The sequence below is a fragment of the Mya arenaria genome, chromosome 13 (genome assembly GCF_026914265.1).
Source record: "Mya arenaria isolate MELC-2E11 chromosome 13, ASM2691426v1".
NCBI lineage: Eukaryota > Metazoa > Mollusca > Bivalvia > Myida > Myidae > Mya > Mya arenaria.
The window spans coordinates 14,296,415-14,316,159 of NC_069134.1; the positions used below are offsets into that span (position 1 = coordinate 14,296,415).

The window sequence follows — 19,745 nt, forward strand, 5'->3', positions numbered from 1 at the left end:
GTATTGATATTGCTGTTGTATAGATATTAATAAAAAAAATCCTCATTATTTAATAGCTAACTGTAGATCTAACGATAAAGAAATATAACTGCAAACATAGCTATTTTAATTTTTGCATTTGCAGTGATATTCTTAAATTTCTACATTTCTAACACTTTTTCACCGACGTTATATTCCATAAATCCAATTTCCAACAGTTGCTCAGACTGTACATTCATTATTTATTAGACTTACAATATTCTTATGTTCGTTTCTCATCATTTGTCTTACAAAGCCTACATAATTTTCCATACGAACATTCCTTACATTTTAATTGTCCATGCATGTATATGTTACTTATGGCCATGTGGACTATATTTTTGGAATAACAGACTGCCATGTTCAACAATGTAAATTATTATGCCCCCCTTCGAAGAAGAGGGGTATATTGCTTTGCACAGGCATGTCGGTATGTCGGTCGGTCGGTCCGTCGGTAGTCCAAAGCTTGTCCGAGTGATAACTCAACCATTCCTGGACGTATGGTCATCAAACTTCACATGAAGGTTGGGCCTGACCAGTAGATGACCCCTATTGATTTTGGGGGTCATCGGGTCAAAGGTCAAGGTCACAGTGACCTTTAATGGTAAAATAATTTTAAAGCTTGTCCGAGTGATAACTCAACAATGCCTGCACCCATGGCCCTCAAACTTGACATGGAAGTTGGGCCTGACCAGTAGCTGATCCCTATTGTTTTTGGGGCTCATCGGGTCAAAGGTCAAGTTCACAGTGACCTTGAATGGTAAAAGGTCGTCCGAGTGATAACTTGACAATGCCGGCACCCATGGCCCTCATAATTGAATTGGAGGTTGGGCCTGACCAGAAGATGACCCCTATTGTTTTTGGGGGTCATCGGGCCAAAGGTCAAGGTCACAGTGACCTTGAATGGTAGAGGTTGTCCGAGTGATAATTTGACAATGCCTGCACCCATGGCCCTCATAATTGAATTGGAGGTTGGGCCTAACCGGTAGAAGACCCCTATTGTTTTGGGGGGTCATCGGGCCAAAGGTCAAGGTCACAGTGACCTTCAATGGTAGAGGTTATCCGAGTGATAATTCGACAATGCCTGCACCCATGGCCCTCATAATTGAATTGGAGGTTGCGCCTGACCAGTAAAAGACCCCTATTGTTTTGGGGGGTCATCGGGCCAAAGGTCAAGGTCACAGTCATCTTGAATGGTTAAAGGTTTTCCGTGTGATAACTTGACAATGCCTGCACCCATGGCCCTCAAACTTGACTTGGAATTGGGCCTGACCAGTACATGACCCCTATTGTTTTGGGGGGTCATCTGTCCAAAGGTCAAGGTCACAGTGACCTGGAATGGTAGAAGGTTGTCCGAGTGATAACTCGACAATACCTGCACCCATGGCCCTCAAACTTGACTTGGAGGTTGGGCCTGGCCAGAAATTGGTCCCTATTGATTTTAGGGGTCATTGGGCTAAAGGTCAAGGTCACAGAGACCTGGAATGGTAAAAGGTTATCCGAGCGATAACTCGACAATGCCTGCACCCATGGCCCTCAAACTTGACTTGGAGGTTGGGCATGGCCAGAAGATGGTCCCTTTTGATTTTAGGGGTCATTGGGCCAAAGGTCAAGGTCACAGTGACCTTGAATGATAAAAGGTTGTCCGAGTGATAACTCAACAATGCCTGCACCCATGGCCCTCAAACTTGACATGGAGGTTGGGCCTGATAAGTAGATGACCCCTATTGATTTTAGGGGTCAAAGGTCAAGGTCACACTGACCTTGAAAGCGAACTCGACAATTCCTGGACCTATGGTCATCAAACTTGACATGAAGGTTGGGCCTTCCCAGTAGATGACCCCTATCGACTTTAGGGGCCATCAGGCCAAGGTCAATGTCACAGTAACCTTTAACGCAAAAAAGTTAACAAATCTTCTCCCACTGATATCTCAACAATGCCTGACCCTATGATCATTAAACTTGACATGGATGTTAAGCCTGACCAGTAGATCACCCTTATTGATTTTGGCATTCATAGAGCCAAAGGTCAAGGTCACAGTGATCTTGAATGGTAAAAGGTTGTCCGAGTGATAACTCAACATTGCCTGAACCCATGGCCTTCAAACTTGACTTGGAGTTGCATCTGACTTGTAGATGACCCCTTATGATTTAAGGGGTCATTGGGTCAAAGGTCAAGGTCACAGTGACCTTGAACGAAAAAAACTTGTCTGTGTGATAACTTGACAATGCCTGCACCCATGGCCCTCTAACTTGACATTTAGGTTTCTGGTGACCAGCTGATGACTCTGGATTTTAAGTTCATAGAGTCAAAGGTCATGGTCATAACACACTCTATCCTCACACTTTAATGGTCATAATCTTAAAACTGCCTTAACGACAACGAATCAGCTGTCATTTCGGTCCATGCATATTTCATTCAATTGTCCATATAATCCTGACAACATGGCGCTCATGGGGGGGGGGCATAATGTTTGACAAACATCTCTTGTTATAGCTATTTTTGCAAAATATTTACATCTTGTGCTCATTGTCTTACAACTATATCTGCTTAGCCTTAAAGTAGACACTGATTTGTCCTGCCTCGTGATTCTCAATATTCTTGTTTGATTATCACCGTTGTCGTATACACTTACATTTAAGATCCTACACATACTATTTTACTGGTATTTAAATCACTGGCTTCGTCGCTTGACCGATTTCATGAATATATGGATATAAAATAGGGGTTTTCTGCACTGCTTAGATTAATTTTGTCAAATCTGATGTTATTTATGTGCTGGCTATTTTTGGTAGCTCTTGTTGTAATGTATAACCTATGTATATACTCCACTTTCATTGTTCTATTCTTACTCGAACTCATTTTGTTTTCAATGTGTTTGTCGCTTCGTCCCCTTTATATTCAAACCCCATTTCTGTTCGTCACATGTTTGTCGTTTTTTAGCGCGACTATTCGAAGAATAGGTGGGCTATACTAATCGCTCAGCGTCGGCGTCGGCGTCCGGTTCAAGTTTTAGGGCAAGTTGGGATTTTCACTTATAAGTCCAATACCCTACATTCAATTGACTTAATACTTCACGCAGTTGTTCAGGGCCATCACATGATGAGGTTAGATAACTCCATATCATTCTTTGCACAGATTATGGCCCCTGATTGACTATGGGACTCAGGGTAAAGTGTTAGGGCAAGTTGGAATAGTTATTAATAACTTCTATATCCTTTGTTCAATTGACTTAATACTTCACACAGTTGTTCAGGACCATCACACAATGAGGTTACATAACTCCATATTATCCTAAATACAAGTTATGGCCCCCGATTGACTTAGGCTAAAGATTTAGGGCAGGTTAAAGTTTTATCCTAAATACAAGTTATGGCCCCTGATTGACTTAGATTAAAGTTTTAGGGCAGGTTAATTTTTAGGGCAAGTTGGGATTTTCACTTAAAACTCCATTACCATTCATTCAATTGACTTAATATTTCACACAGATGTTCAGAGCCATCACATAATGAGGTAAGATAACTCCATATTATCGTTTATACAAATTATGGCCCCTGATTGACTATGGAACTTAGGTTAAAGTTTTAGGGCAGGTTGGGATATTGTTTAATAACTTCTATACCCTTCGTTCAATTGACTTTATACTTCACACAATTGTTCAGGACCATCACCCAATGAGGTTAAATAAATCCATATCCTTATTACAAGTTATGGCCCCTGATTGACTTAGGTTAAAGTTTAGGCAAGTAAACGTTAAGGGAAAGTTGGGATTTTAATAAAAAAAACTTCTATACCGTTCATTTAATGCACTTAATAAAATTCAAAATTATTTACGACCATCCTACAACAAGAAACATAATTCCGTTTTAAGCCTAAATACAAATTATGGCCCTTGATTTTTTGTTTATTTCCTTTTAAAGGCATATAGTTTTAAGCCTAAATACAAATTATGGCCCTTGAATATTTTTTTTTTAATTTCCTTTGAAAGGCATATTGTTTTAAGCCTAAATATAAATTATGGCCCTTGATTTTTTTTGATTTTTTGTTCAAGTTATTTGAATGACTTGCGTCATTGTTTGGGCGGGCTGGTGGGAGAGCAGCATCAAAGTCACCTTATGTATCGGATAATTTTAGTTAGGTTTGACATAAAGAGACCAAACTTGGTATTATTACATCGTTATTGTATTCTAAGACAAAGCGGCGTAGTCGAGCGACGGCTCTTGTTATTTTGCCTAATAGGTAATGAGCTAATGGCGTGGCGGGCATCAGTAGGGTTATGTAATAGCTGTAGGCAGCGAATGTCATACAAATCTTATATTTCATTTAATCCTATTCGACAATGCATAAATTTTGCATTTTCATTGATACTGTTTGTTAAAAGGTGCATACACTATATAATCAAGTACGAATTGGCCCATGGGCAAAATGTACTTTTACACTTAGCAACAATACTGATAATTGATCAATATCATAGTTCAATGATTTTAAATTCACACAATAAAATGGTATTACTAATAGATGTATATATACGCCAGTCGATCTGATGTATTTCTTAACGTGTCGTATATTAATTATTCGTTCTGGTGATATTGAGACTAATCCTGGTCCTCAAATACATAAAGACGGATGTCTTTCCATTTTACATCAAAATATTAGAGGTATTAGAAATAAATTGGAATCTATTAAGGACAATTTCCTTGATCACGATGTCTTATGTTTTACAGAGACAAAGTTAGATAATAATATTTCGGACGATTATTTAAAAATAGAAGGTTATACTTATATGTTAAGAAAGGATTTTACAAACCATTCAAGTGGGTTTCTAGTCTATGTTACACCATACTTGCGCCCTAAGAGATTACTTGATTTAGAGAGATTACTACCGGAATCGCTATGGATTGAGATCAATGACTCGAACACTCGTTACTTACATTGCACAATTTACAGACCCCCTCATTATTCAATAGATTTCTGGGACAAGCTTAACGTCTGCTTAGAAAAAACGCTAGAATACAAAGATAAAATGATTATAGTAGGAGATATTAATGAAGATCAACTAAACATAAACAAACATAAATTTCGCGATATTTTATCGTTAAATAACATGACAAACTGCATTTACGAGCCGACCAGAGTCAAAGCAAATACTCAAACATTAATCGATCCAATCGGAATTACAAACAAAATAACTGTTCTTGATTCAGGTGTCTTTAAAACAAATCCGGATGTAAGTGATCATTATGGCACCTACATATTTACAAAAATCACCTTACCACATTCATTGCCTTATAAGCGGAAAATATGGAGATATAATAGAGCGGATTTTGATAAACTAAACGAATTCATCAGAATTACAGATTGGTCATTTATCAACAACGAAAATATTGACAACTCGTGTTATATCTTTTCACAGAAACTTATCGAACTTTGTATAGAATGTATTCCATCCGAATTTGTAACTATGAGAGCAAATGATAAACCATGGTACAACACAGACATCCGACGTACAAGTCGCCAACGTGATAGACATAAACAAAAAGCAATACATTCGGTAATAAAGTAAATAATATGAAAAAATATGCTAAGCAAACGTTTTATTGTAGCCTTGAAACATCTCTTAACGATTTAAGTACAATTGATTCTAAGAAGTATTGGAAAACTGTGAAACTTTTAGTTAAGAACAACTCTCACCTAACAAATGCTATTCCTCCTCTAAAAACAGCGAATGGTTATGTTGCTACTTCTGATGAATAAAAGGCAAACTCGCTTAACGACTTCTTCGTGTCAATATCAACCGTTGACGATTCAAATGTCACTCTCCCCTTGTTCACTTATAAAACACACTCACGTTTATCTAACTTTGCAATTACAGAACAGGATGTAACTGATGTCCTAGAAAACTTAAATGTTAACAAAGCTATTGGCCCAGACGGTATTAGCCACAAAATGATGAAAGCAACATCGAAAACGATATGCCTCCCCCTGTCTTTATTATTTAACAAGTCTTTGATAGAAAGAAAATATCCCAAGCATTGGAAAACAGCCAATGTCATGCCCCTTTTTAAAAAAGGTGTACCGGACGAACCTTCAAATTATAGACCAATCTCCTTAATAAGCTGTGTTGGTATAGTCATGGAAAGAATAATGTTTAAAGTATTTATAATCATCTTCATGCTAATGACCTAATATATAAAAAGCAATCAGGTTTTTTTTTTGCCAGGCGATTCGACTCAATATCAGCTGGTAGACATTTATAACCAAATGTGTAAAGCATTTGATGATAAAGAATCAACATGTATTGTGTTTTGCGACATATCCAAGGCATTTGATAGAGTTTGGCACAAAGGTCTTATTTTTAAACTAAAACAATATGGTATCAATGGATTTTAATTGGATTGGCTAACAGATTACTTAAAAGACCGAAGTCAAAAAGTTTTTGTAAAATCGTCCTTTTCAAAATCAAAATTATTAGGATGTGGTGTCCCTCAAGGATCCATTTTAGGTCCTCTACTTTTTTCTTATCTATGTAAATGACATAGCAGATTCTCTACTAAGCATAACTCGTCTCTTCGCAGACGACAGATGGCTGTTTCCTCCCGTGACGTAAATATGATAGAAGACACAATAAACCATGATTTAAATTGTATCCTTGCATGGTCTAAACAATGGCTAGTCAACTTTAATCCCGCTAAAACAGAGGCAATGTTTCTGACCTATTGTCCAAGAAATAGTCCAACACTTATTTTTGATAACACCTTTGTTCAGCTTGTTGATCACCACAAGCACCTTGGTTTGACACTCAGTAAGGATGGGTCTTGGCACCAACATATAACTAATATCATCGCAACAGCTTCATGAATTCTTGGTATTATGAAATTGATGAAATTTAAGCTACACAGAAAAACACTTAACCACATATATTTGTCATATCTTCGTCCGCATCTTGAATACGGATCATTACTTTGGGATAATTGTGCTAAATATGAAAAAGAAACGCTAGACACAACTCAATATGAAACTGCTCGAATAGTTACCGGTCTCACACGATCCGTATCAATAAACAATCTACTCAAAGAAATTGGCTGGGTGTCACTAACGAATAAAAGAACAATCCAAAAGCTGACATTAGTATATAAACACAAACACAACATGTTACCATCTTACCTCGAACAATTATTTCCTCCAAGCGTGCAAATATTTAGTAACAACGCGTACAATTTACGGAACTCAGAAAATTTTCAAACGTTACATAGAAGACCTCAAATTTATGCACAGTCTATAATTCCATCCACACTGAGATTGTGGAACGATCTTGGCACCTCCGTTAAAGAAGCAGTATCATTGCCCGCGTTTAAAGATAAAATTAAATCTGTATATTCTGTTCCCAAAGTTCCCTCATTTTATTTAGAAGGTGACAGATCCGCCTCAGTCCATCATGCCCGAATGTGTAATTATTGCAGCAACTTAAATTCCGATCTTTACAATAATGATATCGCAATTTCCCCTAACTGTGTCTGTGGTACAGAAATTGAAGATGCTGAACACTTTTTTTTTTCAAATGTAGTCGGTTTGCTGTACAACGGCGGCAATTATTCCTTCAAACTAGGCAATATCACCCACTGAGTACCAATAAATTACTACACGGCTACAGTAATCTGAATGACGAACAGAATACATGCATTTTCCAAAAAGTGCAAAAATATATTGTTGCTACTCAAAGATTTAAAATAAATGGAGTTCAGTAGCCTGCCTTTCATTATACTTGTAGTACTAGCCACGGGGACTTGGCGACAACAGATTCGTTTACATGTATCTTTTCTCATTCTATGATCGAAATAGTTATGTTACTAATGATGGAAATATGGATCCTTGTTTCATTGATGGTATATCAGTCCTGGAAGTCAGAAATGCATTAATGTCTGTAAATAAAGGCAAAGCATGTGGAGAAGACAATATTCCTGTAGAGGTATCGAATAATGATGCGTCTGTTTCTTTTCTTCACGTACTGTTTAGCATTTGTTTTGACAAGGGTCACTGTGGAGTAAGTGCATCATTTATCCTATACCTAAATCGTCCACGGCGGATAAAAGAGATCCCTTATCGTATAGGGGCATTTCCCTGGCGTCATCAATGTACAAATTGTATTGTCATGTGTTAAACAGCAGGCTAAGCAAATGGTCTGAAGAAAATAATATAGTTTCTGACGAGCAGAATGGCTTCAGAAAACGTAGAAGCACGACTGATCACATTATGTCTTTATATAATATTCTTGATACAAGGAAGACGTCTCGTAAATCTACTTTTTGTGCCTTTATTGATTTTAGAAAAGCATATGATACTATTGATAGAAATATTCTATGGAAAAGGCTAACCGATCTAGGTATTGGTTGTAAAATGTTTACAGCTTTAAAGTCCATATATAATACGGTTTCCTCTTGTGTCAGGGTTAATTCCCTTTAAACTGAATGGTTTGATGTAGATTGTGGCCTAAGACAGGGTTGTATTCTATCGCCTCTATTATTTAATTTATTCATTAATGATTTGTCAATTTATCTTAAATCGTTTGGTGTTGGTGTGCCTGTTAATGACGACAGAGTCTGTATTATTATGTATGCTGATGACATTGTACTGTTAGCCGAGTCCGCAGACGAAATGCAGTTACTTTTGTCTGCCTTGGGTGACTGGTGTTCTATAAACAATATGCATGTTAATTCTACTAAGAGCAACATAGTCCATTTTAGACCCAATTCAGTATCACGTACAACTTATAATTTTGTGTCTGGTTCTAGTCAGTTAACAACGGTAGATAGATATACTTACCTTGGTGTGGTTTTTCACGAACACTTAGATCTAAATGTTACTGTCAAGTCTGTTGCTCAAAGTTCAAGTCGAGCCCTAGGTTTACTGATTGCTAAATGTAAGATTGTTGGAGGACTCCCATACGATGTATTTACAAAACTGTATGACGCAGTTGTTTGGCCTGTTGTTGGTTTTAGTGCTCCTCTTTGGGGATACCGGTCATACGCTTGTATTGAAGCTGTACACAACAGGGCTCAGAGATTTTTTTCTCGGTGTTGGTAAATATACGTCTAACGATGGGTTAGCTGGTGAAATGGGTTGGAAACCCCCGATAGTTCGCCAGTGGAAAAGTATATCACTGTACTGGTCAAAGATAGCATGTATGGACGATTACAGGTTTAACAAACGCGCTGCACTCTGGGCATACAGCAATGCAACTCAACTGTGCAAGAACTGGTTCTATTATGTAATGTCCTTTCTTTTGACAAATGACTTAAATATGTATTTACGTTTAGATGGTCACATTTGTGCTTGTTTTTATGTTTTTTAAAGAAACTATTAATTTTATATTTTACTACTCGATATGAAATATTTAATGATAAATTTAGCAAATCTGTTAGCTTTTAGAATACATGTACATGAATATTGTGTAGATATGTAAAATATTACTATAAAAGGTCATGGACCATCTCTTATAATTCCGAATGGAATGGCATTGCACTGTTTTTTAATGCTATTTTACATTGTATGTGTTTTATGGTATTTGCAATGATGAGATGTAAATAAAGATACAAACTTCTATCTTTCTCCTCTCTTTCTCTCTCTCTCTCTCCCTCTTCCGTTAACTTATCTTAAGTCAATCTCTTACAAATTCAAAACCTAAAATTGATTATTATCATGATATGTTATTTATTTATGCACATGTAAATTGATCTTGTCATAACTTTTCAATCTAAACGATAGTCTGACACACTGCGGGGAGGGCCATTTTCTAACGTTGTTTTCTAACTTGTGGCCCAACCCAACTGTATTATTATATTATTTGTTGAAATGACTTATATGACGTGCGTATTATCCCCCGCCTATGAAATAGGGAGGGGGATATTGAAATGGTGTTGTCCGTCCGTCCTTCCGTCCGTCCGTCTTTCCTTCCGTCCGTCCTTCCTTCCTTCCGTCCGTCCGTCCGTCACCTGCGTTTTCTCAGTAACTAGCCGGTATAATTTCATGAAACTTAAAATAAATATGAACCACTATACTGGAATGATGCCCGTCCAAAAAAAAAATCCGATTGGTCAATTGTCCTTGGAGTTATTGCCCTTGATTTTTTGAAAAATGCACATTCACAGCCATTTCTCAGTAACTACCTGGCAGAATTTCATGAAACTTAAAATAAATATGAATTACTTTACTGGGATGATGCCTGTTCATTTTTTTTTTTTGGATTGGTCAATTGTACTTGGAGTTATTGCCCTTGATTTTTTGAAAAACTCTCATTTACAGCCATTTCTCAGTAACTAGTTGGTAGAAATTCTTGAAACTTGAAATAAATATGAACCAACATACTGCGATGATGCCTGTTTATTTATATTTTGGATTGTGTAATTTCTATATGAGTTATTTGCCCTTGATTTATTAAAAGATCCATGTTTGCAGCCTTTTCTATGCAACTAGCTGGTAGAATTTCATGACACTTGGAATAAATAAGAACCAACATACTGTGATGATGCCTGTCTATTTTTCTTTTGGATTGGTCAATTTTCCTTAGAGTTATTGCCTTGATTTATTAAAAAATCATTGTTTGCAGCCGTTTCTCAGTAAAACCAATGTGCTTATCTTATTTTTTCTGAGATTTTTTTAACCTTCAAGCACAAACAAGCCATCAAGCACAAACAAGCCATCGTTGGCGGGGGATATCTTTTCACTAAAAATGCTTGTATTATATACAATAAAATACGATTAAACTATAATTATTGAATAAAACGTCCGAAGAATGCTTGATTTTCGTATAATTTATGCATATATCATAATCTTGGTTTCACCTGTAATTTGAATAATTTCTTACATTTAACCATTATGAGTTATGATAAGATGTGATAATGACAAGATATACCGACACCGCGCATAGGCGAAGAGTGACACGTTTAATTTTGAAATATTTTAGGAACGTTTGAATATTTGATAGTTTTTCAAAGTCTCATCAATACAACATATATACATCACCTATTAAATATACATTAAAATATGCATTGCCACTCAGTATTTGAGTTATAAGAGACTATAGCACACAAAAACATAAAACGATACATTACTTATTTAACATCTAAAATCGATATATACAAAAGTAAGAAACTAGAAACCAATGCTAATCTTGTTTTAAAACTTAGTTAAATCAAACAAAATAAAATACTGAAAACACGAACGCGCACAAGCGTGCATACTTACGAAATGGGTGTAAAAAATCGAATATCACCCCGGTCAGACCGTAGATGAACTGATTAGCACTCATTTCTAGCTTAACGTAAAATAACACGATAATTTAAGTTTTAAAAACAACAACAACATTACTTACACAAATAAAACATCCTATCATTAAGAATATCGTTGCAGGTTTTGGCACTAAGTCTTGACAACATGTTATTTGCTAAAATAAAAGACAACTTATCTATATCGGACATACTTTGAAATAATGGATTAAATGTGTTCGCCTTTTCTAACAATGGCATTCGTATATTATTATACAACTTGCAATAGAATAACACATGAATTTCTGATTCAACAGAATTGCAAAAAGGGCAAAGACGATCATTTAGGGCAAGATTTTCATATCGGCCTGTTTCCACTCGAATAGGGGCTACCCCGCATCTAAATTTACTTAACGATGCCCTATGTTTTGGCGGCATAATCAATTTACAATAATTTTCAACAGAATAGTTAATTTTATACTTGCAATAGTTTCTTAACTTATTTCCACCCCCTTCCACGTATACCTTTTGGTCTATTAATAGAATCGTGCCACTCATTGACATACGCTGACATCATTTTATCATATATTTGGCTAACAACGGTGGATTTTGGTACATGGTCATTCATATTAGTATATATATATCCAAGTCAAGGCTTACCATTTTCTCATTTACATAATAAAACCAAGATTTGTATGTATTACATGCCTTGCCGTTTGCCAAAAGAGCTTTTCGTTTATTGAAACGAGACACAGGTGTATTACACAACCTAGACCAATGTCCGACTACAGATTTCCACATGTTATTCAATGAAAAATTCAGCAGAGGTATGTAATAGACGTGCACGAATATTTGAATAAATTTTATTGCAAATATTTATTTTTGCAACAAATTATAAAGAATTTGTAACATAAGTAAAAAACGTAAAAACTAAACTTATTATGTACCATGAAATAAATCTATGAGCTTTACATGTTTATCTAATAGTGCAGGAGTCCACCCTTCCCGTAGTCCGGTACGTGTTCATAAGTTTAAAGATGCACTATTACTCCCATATAAAATGTAACACAATTAATAATATTGTTTAAATATTCCCAAAAGGATGAATAAATGTCGAAAACAATGGTTCTTATGAAGCCGGATACCGGCGAGTTTAATTTGTGCATAACAGGCTTAAGTAACTTATTTCAATTAGCAAAATTACATACTTAAAATCATGGATTATTTTGAATATCTTAATAATAATTCTTTATTGAAGTATAAAAACCATTAAAGAAGTTAACATTACACAAATAATACCAAAACAAAACTAAGGAGCTTAGCTTGATCATGTAATAGGGGAATTAAGAAGTTTCGAGAAATTGATTATTATTTCCATAAATGCATTATTTAGTAGCAGCTTAAAGGTTTATTAGTCAAAATATGTAGTAGATGTTTGTTATGCATGTATATGTATTGATTTTGAATAAGAGTATTGTTGTGTTTTAATGTAGGTATGTAATAAAGACACCTAATAGTTCTACTACATTTATTCTACAAGTGTATAACATGTGAGTACATCAATAGTCTGAATCCTACTGCCTCTCTGATACTTCTAGGGGTTCCACCTTGATGCCTTAGCAGGGCGGTTACTAATTTGCATATAGAGGCGGAGCTTCTATGCTCACAACATTACAAGTATCACTTTAAGAATTGTGTTTCTATGAACGCCCACTCTTCTAGCGACCTGAAATCTTTTGTGAATGCGACGAATACAATCTAATATGTGAATTATTGTCATTTGAGTGCTTACATGTTCAACTTGCTTTTACTTGTTCGACAGGATTACTTGAAATCGCGGCATTGTGACCATTAACGCATTTAAATGACATTTGCACCCGCTTTGCAGCCTCTGTTAAGTATAAAGTGTTCAAGTTCTACTTTGGATCGGGTAACCTTATACTAACGGTATTAAATGGGCGTCATGTTATCAGTGGCGGTTCCAGGTTTCTCACTTAGGGGGGGGGGGGGGGGGGGGGGGCGTAACTTCTGAAATTGACTTCTGTTGGCCGCTAAGGCCCCCATGTGTTTTCATGGTAATTCAGGGGGTCGGAGGCCTTCGCGACGGCCTCAGGCTCTTAAACTATTGCATGTGTTTACTATGGAACGCCGGGGCTCAATGCTTCTTGCGAAATGCGTTATGCAAATGCTATATATAGAACAATAGTTTCATTTTCGACCAATCGAATGGCCGGGTACGGAATTACGGAAGCTCGTGCTATGTGAAATCTAAATATAGTAACACCTCCTGAATAACGGATTTCCTTCGCATCTCGCATTTCGCATGAAGCATTTTAAAATCATTTAGCATCTCGCATTTTGCACAAAAATCATTTCCCAAAAAGCATTTCGCATATGGCATAACACAATCAAATTGAATCGGACGAAATATTGTGCACGTTCCGAACTGCTCCCGGCAGTGAAGGGGATGTCAGACATAGGCTACTGATACTGCTACAGAAATATTATTATACGGTGGAAGAAACGATACTCTTTCTAACCTAACGCGTTTACAGCAATATACAGAGTTGCACATCTTGCTATTCGCAATCTAACTGACTTTCTGGCATATTTTCTCTAGGACACCTCTTTACTTTACCGTTTCTGAATATTATATTGTATTGGTGTGTTTATATATGTTATTCTAATGAATATACACAACAAACGTATTATTTTTCACCTCTATTACATGCAGATAAAAGTATTTTAATTAATGTGTTCCTTTTTTCATTTCATACAAAATTATTCTGCTCAATTTATGCTAACAACGGTAAAAAATATTGAATCGAAGCTTTTCGCATTTCGCAAAAAGAATTTCGCATTAAGCAATTCGCAAAAAGCATTTCGCATAAAGCATTAAGCGTTTTGCAAAAAACATTAAGCATTATGCAAAAAGTATTCCGCATTTCGCAAGAAGCATTGCGCCCCGGCGTTCCATGGTTTACACTGTTTTTACAAAGCTTGAACTGCGAGAGACACTTTGTAACGTAGTAACGCCGTTAAGCTGATCGTCACCTCCCTATAGATCAAGTTTTTTCCCCGCATAAATTGAAAGACCTTGGTAAAATTGAAAAAGTAATTCACACAGTTATTGGGCAAACTTTAATGTTTGTTCAGTGACACCGAGTGAAAGTGTCTGCTTTAAGCAAGTAGTCCGCTGAATTCTCTTGTATTTGATCTCTTAAGTTAATCTTGTTTCATATTATCGAATTTGGTGAAAATGTTACTGGATTGCTAAACTCGGCGTCTGATCCGGATCCAATCTGGTTGACGACATCACTACGGTCGCTATCGGCATGCCTTGGGTTACAAACAAAACTTTATCGAAATTACCCATTTACTACATAGATACGCATGTATTAGCATCTCGAGCAGATAGAAATTGACGCCATAGTGGGAAATTGTTTTTTTTATGAGTTTAAATGAATTGCCTCTCGTAAATTGTCCCTTACCGCTATAAACAGTGTTGACCCTTATCATACCGATTGCGACCATAGTAATTTTAAAGTTAACCAGCTTGGACGAACTAACTCGGCGTCTGATCTGGATCCAAGCTGTGTTTTCAGACGGGCCAAACAAGTTTTAATGACCAAACACATGATAATTCAGCGGACTATTTCTTTGAAGGCAGGATGAGGGTTAAACCATTACAGTTTGGGAGCTATGGAAACCGGAATTGGATCTGAATCGAGCACAAAAAAACGACATTACCGTGTTCAGGCTTACCTGTGTGGAGCAAATCATAACCTTAAAAGCTATCTACAATGATGGAACGATATTAATAATTTATACATATACTTGGAAAATTTTAGGGGGGGGGGGGCGCGCGCCAGGTCCGCCCCCCCCGGATTTGCCTATGGTTATTGTTGTATAAAGTTTAATACATCACTGTGCTTTGTAACATGAAACACACTCAGGGTGTTGAAAGCAAACCTTTATAAATTAAAGTGAGTATGAAACGTGCATATTTCACAAAGTCATAAAACTAATAAGAATATTTTTTTTTAAATAACAATACAACACCTTAGTGCAATAACTCAATAGCTGCATATAGAAATAGAAGCAGATATTGTGTTCTTGGGGACTGTACTGGTACTGTAGGAAAGGAATTTACATAATTGTTATTTGACTTTTTTCCGATCCTTACTTTTTGTTACATTTTAAATGTTTTTGAGTGATTGTTTTGAATAAATACCGTTTAAACTGACAAAAATGAATCAATAAATTGCGGGAATATTTGTAACCGACCGCCTTAGTCAAGCAAGAATGAAATACACCTCCGAAATAAAGTTAATTGATTGGTCGGTTAAAGCGATGATATTTGACATCACAAAACGCGCCATCTTTAACGATTGTGACTCTGTAACCGTCTGCATCGAACATAAGTTAATAATAAAAGCATATATATTTTTACGCAGTTCTGTTCAGTGTTACCCATTCCATACTTAATCTGTACGAACATATTGAACGCTTCAAAATGGTATGCCGGCTTTTCAGTTGGTACGATTGAGCTGGTCACGATGTTTATCTCGTGCAACCTTGACCTTTTGTGGGCCTCAGTCGGTGGTTTTTGTTTCCGAATTTGTTGTCGGAATATTGGATTGGTTCGTTCGTTTAAAGGATTTACAATAGTGTAAACATTAAGGGATAGTTAACTCTTATAAGACTGATACTTTTTCAGGCAGAACACAGGTAAACTATGTTGAGAGTGTGCCAGTTTGCGAAACAATCGCAATGTTTACGTTACACACTGAGTTCGTACCAGACACAACTAGTTTCCCAAAATGGCTATGGGAAAGGTTCTCCAACGTGTTTTGCGGCTCCCCTGGCACGACAGCAGTCCACCCTTGATAATTTGTACCCTCCACATCATGTATTTGCTGAAAGACACATAGGACCAAACAAAGATGAGGCACAGGCCATGTTGGAGTTTATTGGAGTTCAGGTATAATCTTCAAGGCTAACGAGACTCATGTACAATAATGTCCTATATTTAGGGCAACAATCTAACGTGTATATTTATTATTAAATAACAACTTGATGGTGATGTAACTCTTCAGAACCAATTATTTAACCAACATAACATTGGTTGCTAACAACTAACAATGCAGTGTATTGCTGTTAATGCTAGGTTTGTTTTGTTCCAACTAAAAACAACTCAAAATTGCCTTTGTTGACTTTTTTTGATGAGACAATTTGATCCTGAACACTATTATGATACAGTACACCCCTCACGAAACTACCACTTTCCTCAGTCACTCCGAGGGTTTTTAAATTTATCTCGGAGTGTGGCTTTGGGTAGTAGGGGGCCATTGGCTATGCAAAGAATGGTCAAACAACAGGGGCCTTAAATCTCTTTGGTCCATGATATTAATCAACATTGATCCGTTGCTCTTAATTTGCTCTTTTGTTTGATTTTACTCACAATTCGCATTTTTAGTAAACAAAAATGGAAAAGACAAATTTGCTTGTGCCAGGTCACATGTATGTACAAGTAATTTGTAGCTATAAATAATCCTACTAAATAATCATTGACCGTCTCCGTAACCTAGTGGATAAGCACCCGCCTATGGAGCGGGAGGTTGTGGGTTCGATCCCTGGCTGCGTCACACCAAAGGACGCTAAAAGTTGGTACAAGTAGCTCCCTTGCCTAGCGCTCCACATTTAAAGGATAGTGCTTGGAAAAGAGGTGTACTCAGTACTGGTTTAACCCAGGAAAGATGTACCCTGTGTATCGGTGCTTTACACCGAGCACGTAAAAGAACCAAGGGGTCTCTTCGAAAAAGAGCTAGGGTCTCGCACCCGGATTTCCTTGTATCCCACCACTGTCTCTTCAGCGTGCTGTCCCTTCAGCAAAAACAAAGGACCTTGTGGAAATAAGTGCTTGCACTTTCATGGGTTATCCTTGACTGCAAGGTCTAAAGAAATACATACATACATACATACATACTGTGCATCTGACACAATATAATTATGACCAAATAGATGTTTTAAATAACAAAAAAACTTTGTGTGATTTTTGATACAGTAACATAACAGTAGAGTTATTTTATTGCCAACAACAAAACTAAACAGAAAATATTACCTTTGAAAACATTTTCTGTCATTTTCTCATCTTTTATTTCACAAATGTTTTATTCTCGTCATTTGGAATGGCTGTACTGTTCAGATTGGGAATTTTTAAGTCACAAAGACAGGCAAATTTGAAAAAGCAATTTGTGATCATACTTATTTAAAGGTTTGTGTTGTTGCCTTAATAAATAAACAGTTTAAACATGTTTATAGGACCTAAAGATACTTCATAATTATGAAACATTTAATTCATTATGTCTTCGTCCTAATTTACTCTAAAATATATCCTATCCTTTTGGCCAGGTCAAAGATTGATGCCCTAAAGGTAAAAATTCTTAGCTGAATCAGTGATTATCATAAAAAAAAATCCTCAACAGTAACAGTTACTGTAACAAGACAATTTTTTACCCAATCGTCCGAAACATGTTTACACAATAACATAACTTTTGTTTGAAAATTAATTCCATTGATGCCCGATTTTGTAAATCATACATTTTGATCATTTTTGAAAGACCATTTTTTTGACAATGGGGAACTTTGATGGAAATTATATTAAATGCTTTGTTAAGAAGTAGCTTAAACTTATAAATTTTTAAAGCACATCATAAACTGTTTCATCTTTAAAAGTTTCACAGCAATGCAGTTATTCATTTTGGTACTTCAACAAAGTTCTTAACAACGCGCCCTATGTTGCACAATCCAATTGATAATGTGTGTCAAAAGTATGTAAACAGTGCAGTGTTGAAGATCTCAATAAAGGCTGCTGGCCTAAATGGACTGTTCAGATGGCAATAGGCCAGTTCAAAAATGGCAAAAAGGTGGTATTAAAGTAGAATAAGTAGTAGCTGGTCGGTTACTTTACTATTTGAGATGGTTCAACCAAGCTTATTGCTTAGTGATATCTCAACAATACCTGAACCTATGATCATCAAACTTGACATGGAAGTGGGGCCTAACCAGTTGATGTTCCTTATTGATTTTAGGAGTCAAAGACAACATGGCGCTCAGGAGGGGGGGGGGGCATAATGTTTGACAAACATCTCTTGTTTAAAATTTCTGAATCCCAGACTCTATTTTAAAAGAGTTCACCTTCTGTATTTAGTTTCAATTTCATAAACAATATAATGTCTGCCCTTTATAGAGCATGGAAGAACTGGTGGATAAGGCTGTGCCATCAAACATCCGACTCAACAGGGAGCTTCATATTGAGGAAGCCAGAGGTAATCTCACCCTTACGCAATATTAACATCAGTAGAAATGGCCTCATTTACCAGAGGTTTTCTTGCATGAATAGGAAGGGATGATACCTTCAATTTTTGTAGAAAAATAGCATCTTGAATCCCAGAAGGGAATGATTCGTATTTACAGCCCAGGCCGCCCTGCCAAATAAAGAAAAAATGGTGGTGGTGACAGCAGATATTGGCCATTACTGATGACACAGTTATTAACCAGGTCTTGACCAAACTTTGTCTATAGGAAGAGTTTATGGATACCTTTCATGGGATTGCATTTGGGGTCCCTAGGGTCAAGGTCACTGTTACTAAAAATAGAAAAATGTTTCAAACTGAATATCTTTAGTTAGGGTTGACATATCTTGACCAAACTTGGTCTATAGGAAGAGTTTATGGATACTTTTATCGGATTGTGTTTTTGGGTCCCTAGATTCAAGGTAAGGTCACTGTTACTAAAAATAGAAAAACAGTTGAAACTGAATAATTTTAATCAGGGTCTACATATCTTTACCAAACCAGGTATAAAGGAAGAGTTTATGGATACCTTTCATGGGATTGCGTTTGGGGTCCCTATATTCAAGGTCAAGGTCACTGTTTCTAAAAATAGAATAATGGTTGAAACTGAATAACTTAAGGTTGACATATCCTGACACAACTTGGTATAAAGGAAGAGTTTATTGATACCTTTCAATGGATTGCATTTGGGGTCCCTAAGGTCAAGGTCATTGTTACTAAAAATAGAAAAACAGACACAGGCTGAAGTTCTTCTGTCAATCATTTAAAACCTGGTTTCGTTGCATTGCGGGTTTTTTTGTTTTTGTGTTGTTATCAAAACCTGGCAGCCTTAGTGAACACTCTGCCTGGCAGTGTTAACCGCAGAGGTGTTACCTACGTCACACATTGGCTTTTATAGATATAACTTTTGAATCACTTCAAACTTGTATGCTCATTGGTTATGGTCAGTAGATGACCCTTATTGATTTTGGAGTCAATATGTCAAAGGTCAAGGTCATGGTGACCTTAACTAGAAAAAGAAAGGGTGCTCAAGACAAGTAACACATAAGTTTGTAATCTTTATTCAATAGTGTTAGTAATATAATAATAGGACATTTAAATTCCTTT

General features: G+C 36.5%; 1 protein-coding gene across 2 annotated transcripts in view; it reads left to right on the top strand.

The window, feature by feature from the left end:
- Positions 1–19,745, top strand: part of LOC128213600 (glycine dehydrogenase (decarboxylating), mitochondrial-like) — a 66,503-nt gene that overhangs the window by 16,868 nt on the left and 29,890 nt on the right. Inside the window, exons 3-4 of one of the 2 annotated variants that reach the window (XM_052919498.1) lie at positions 16,001–16,264; positions 18,533–18,611. In XM_052919498.1, coding sequence (XP_052775458.1) covers positions 16,019–16,264; positions 18,533–18,611 — 325 coding nt within the window. In that variant the 5' untranslated portion in view covers positions 16,001–16,018. Of the gene's footprint in view, positions 1–15,659; positions 16,265–18,532; positions 18,612–19,745 lie in introns of those variants that run through there. The other variant, XM_052919499.1, reaches the window with a different exon arrangement.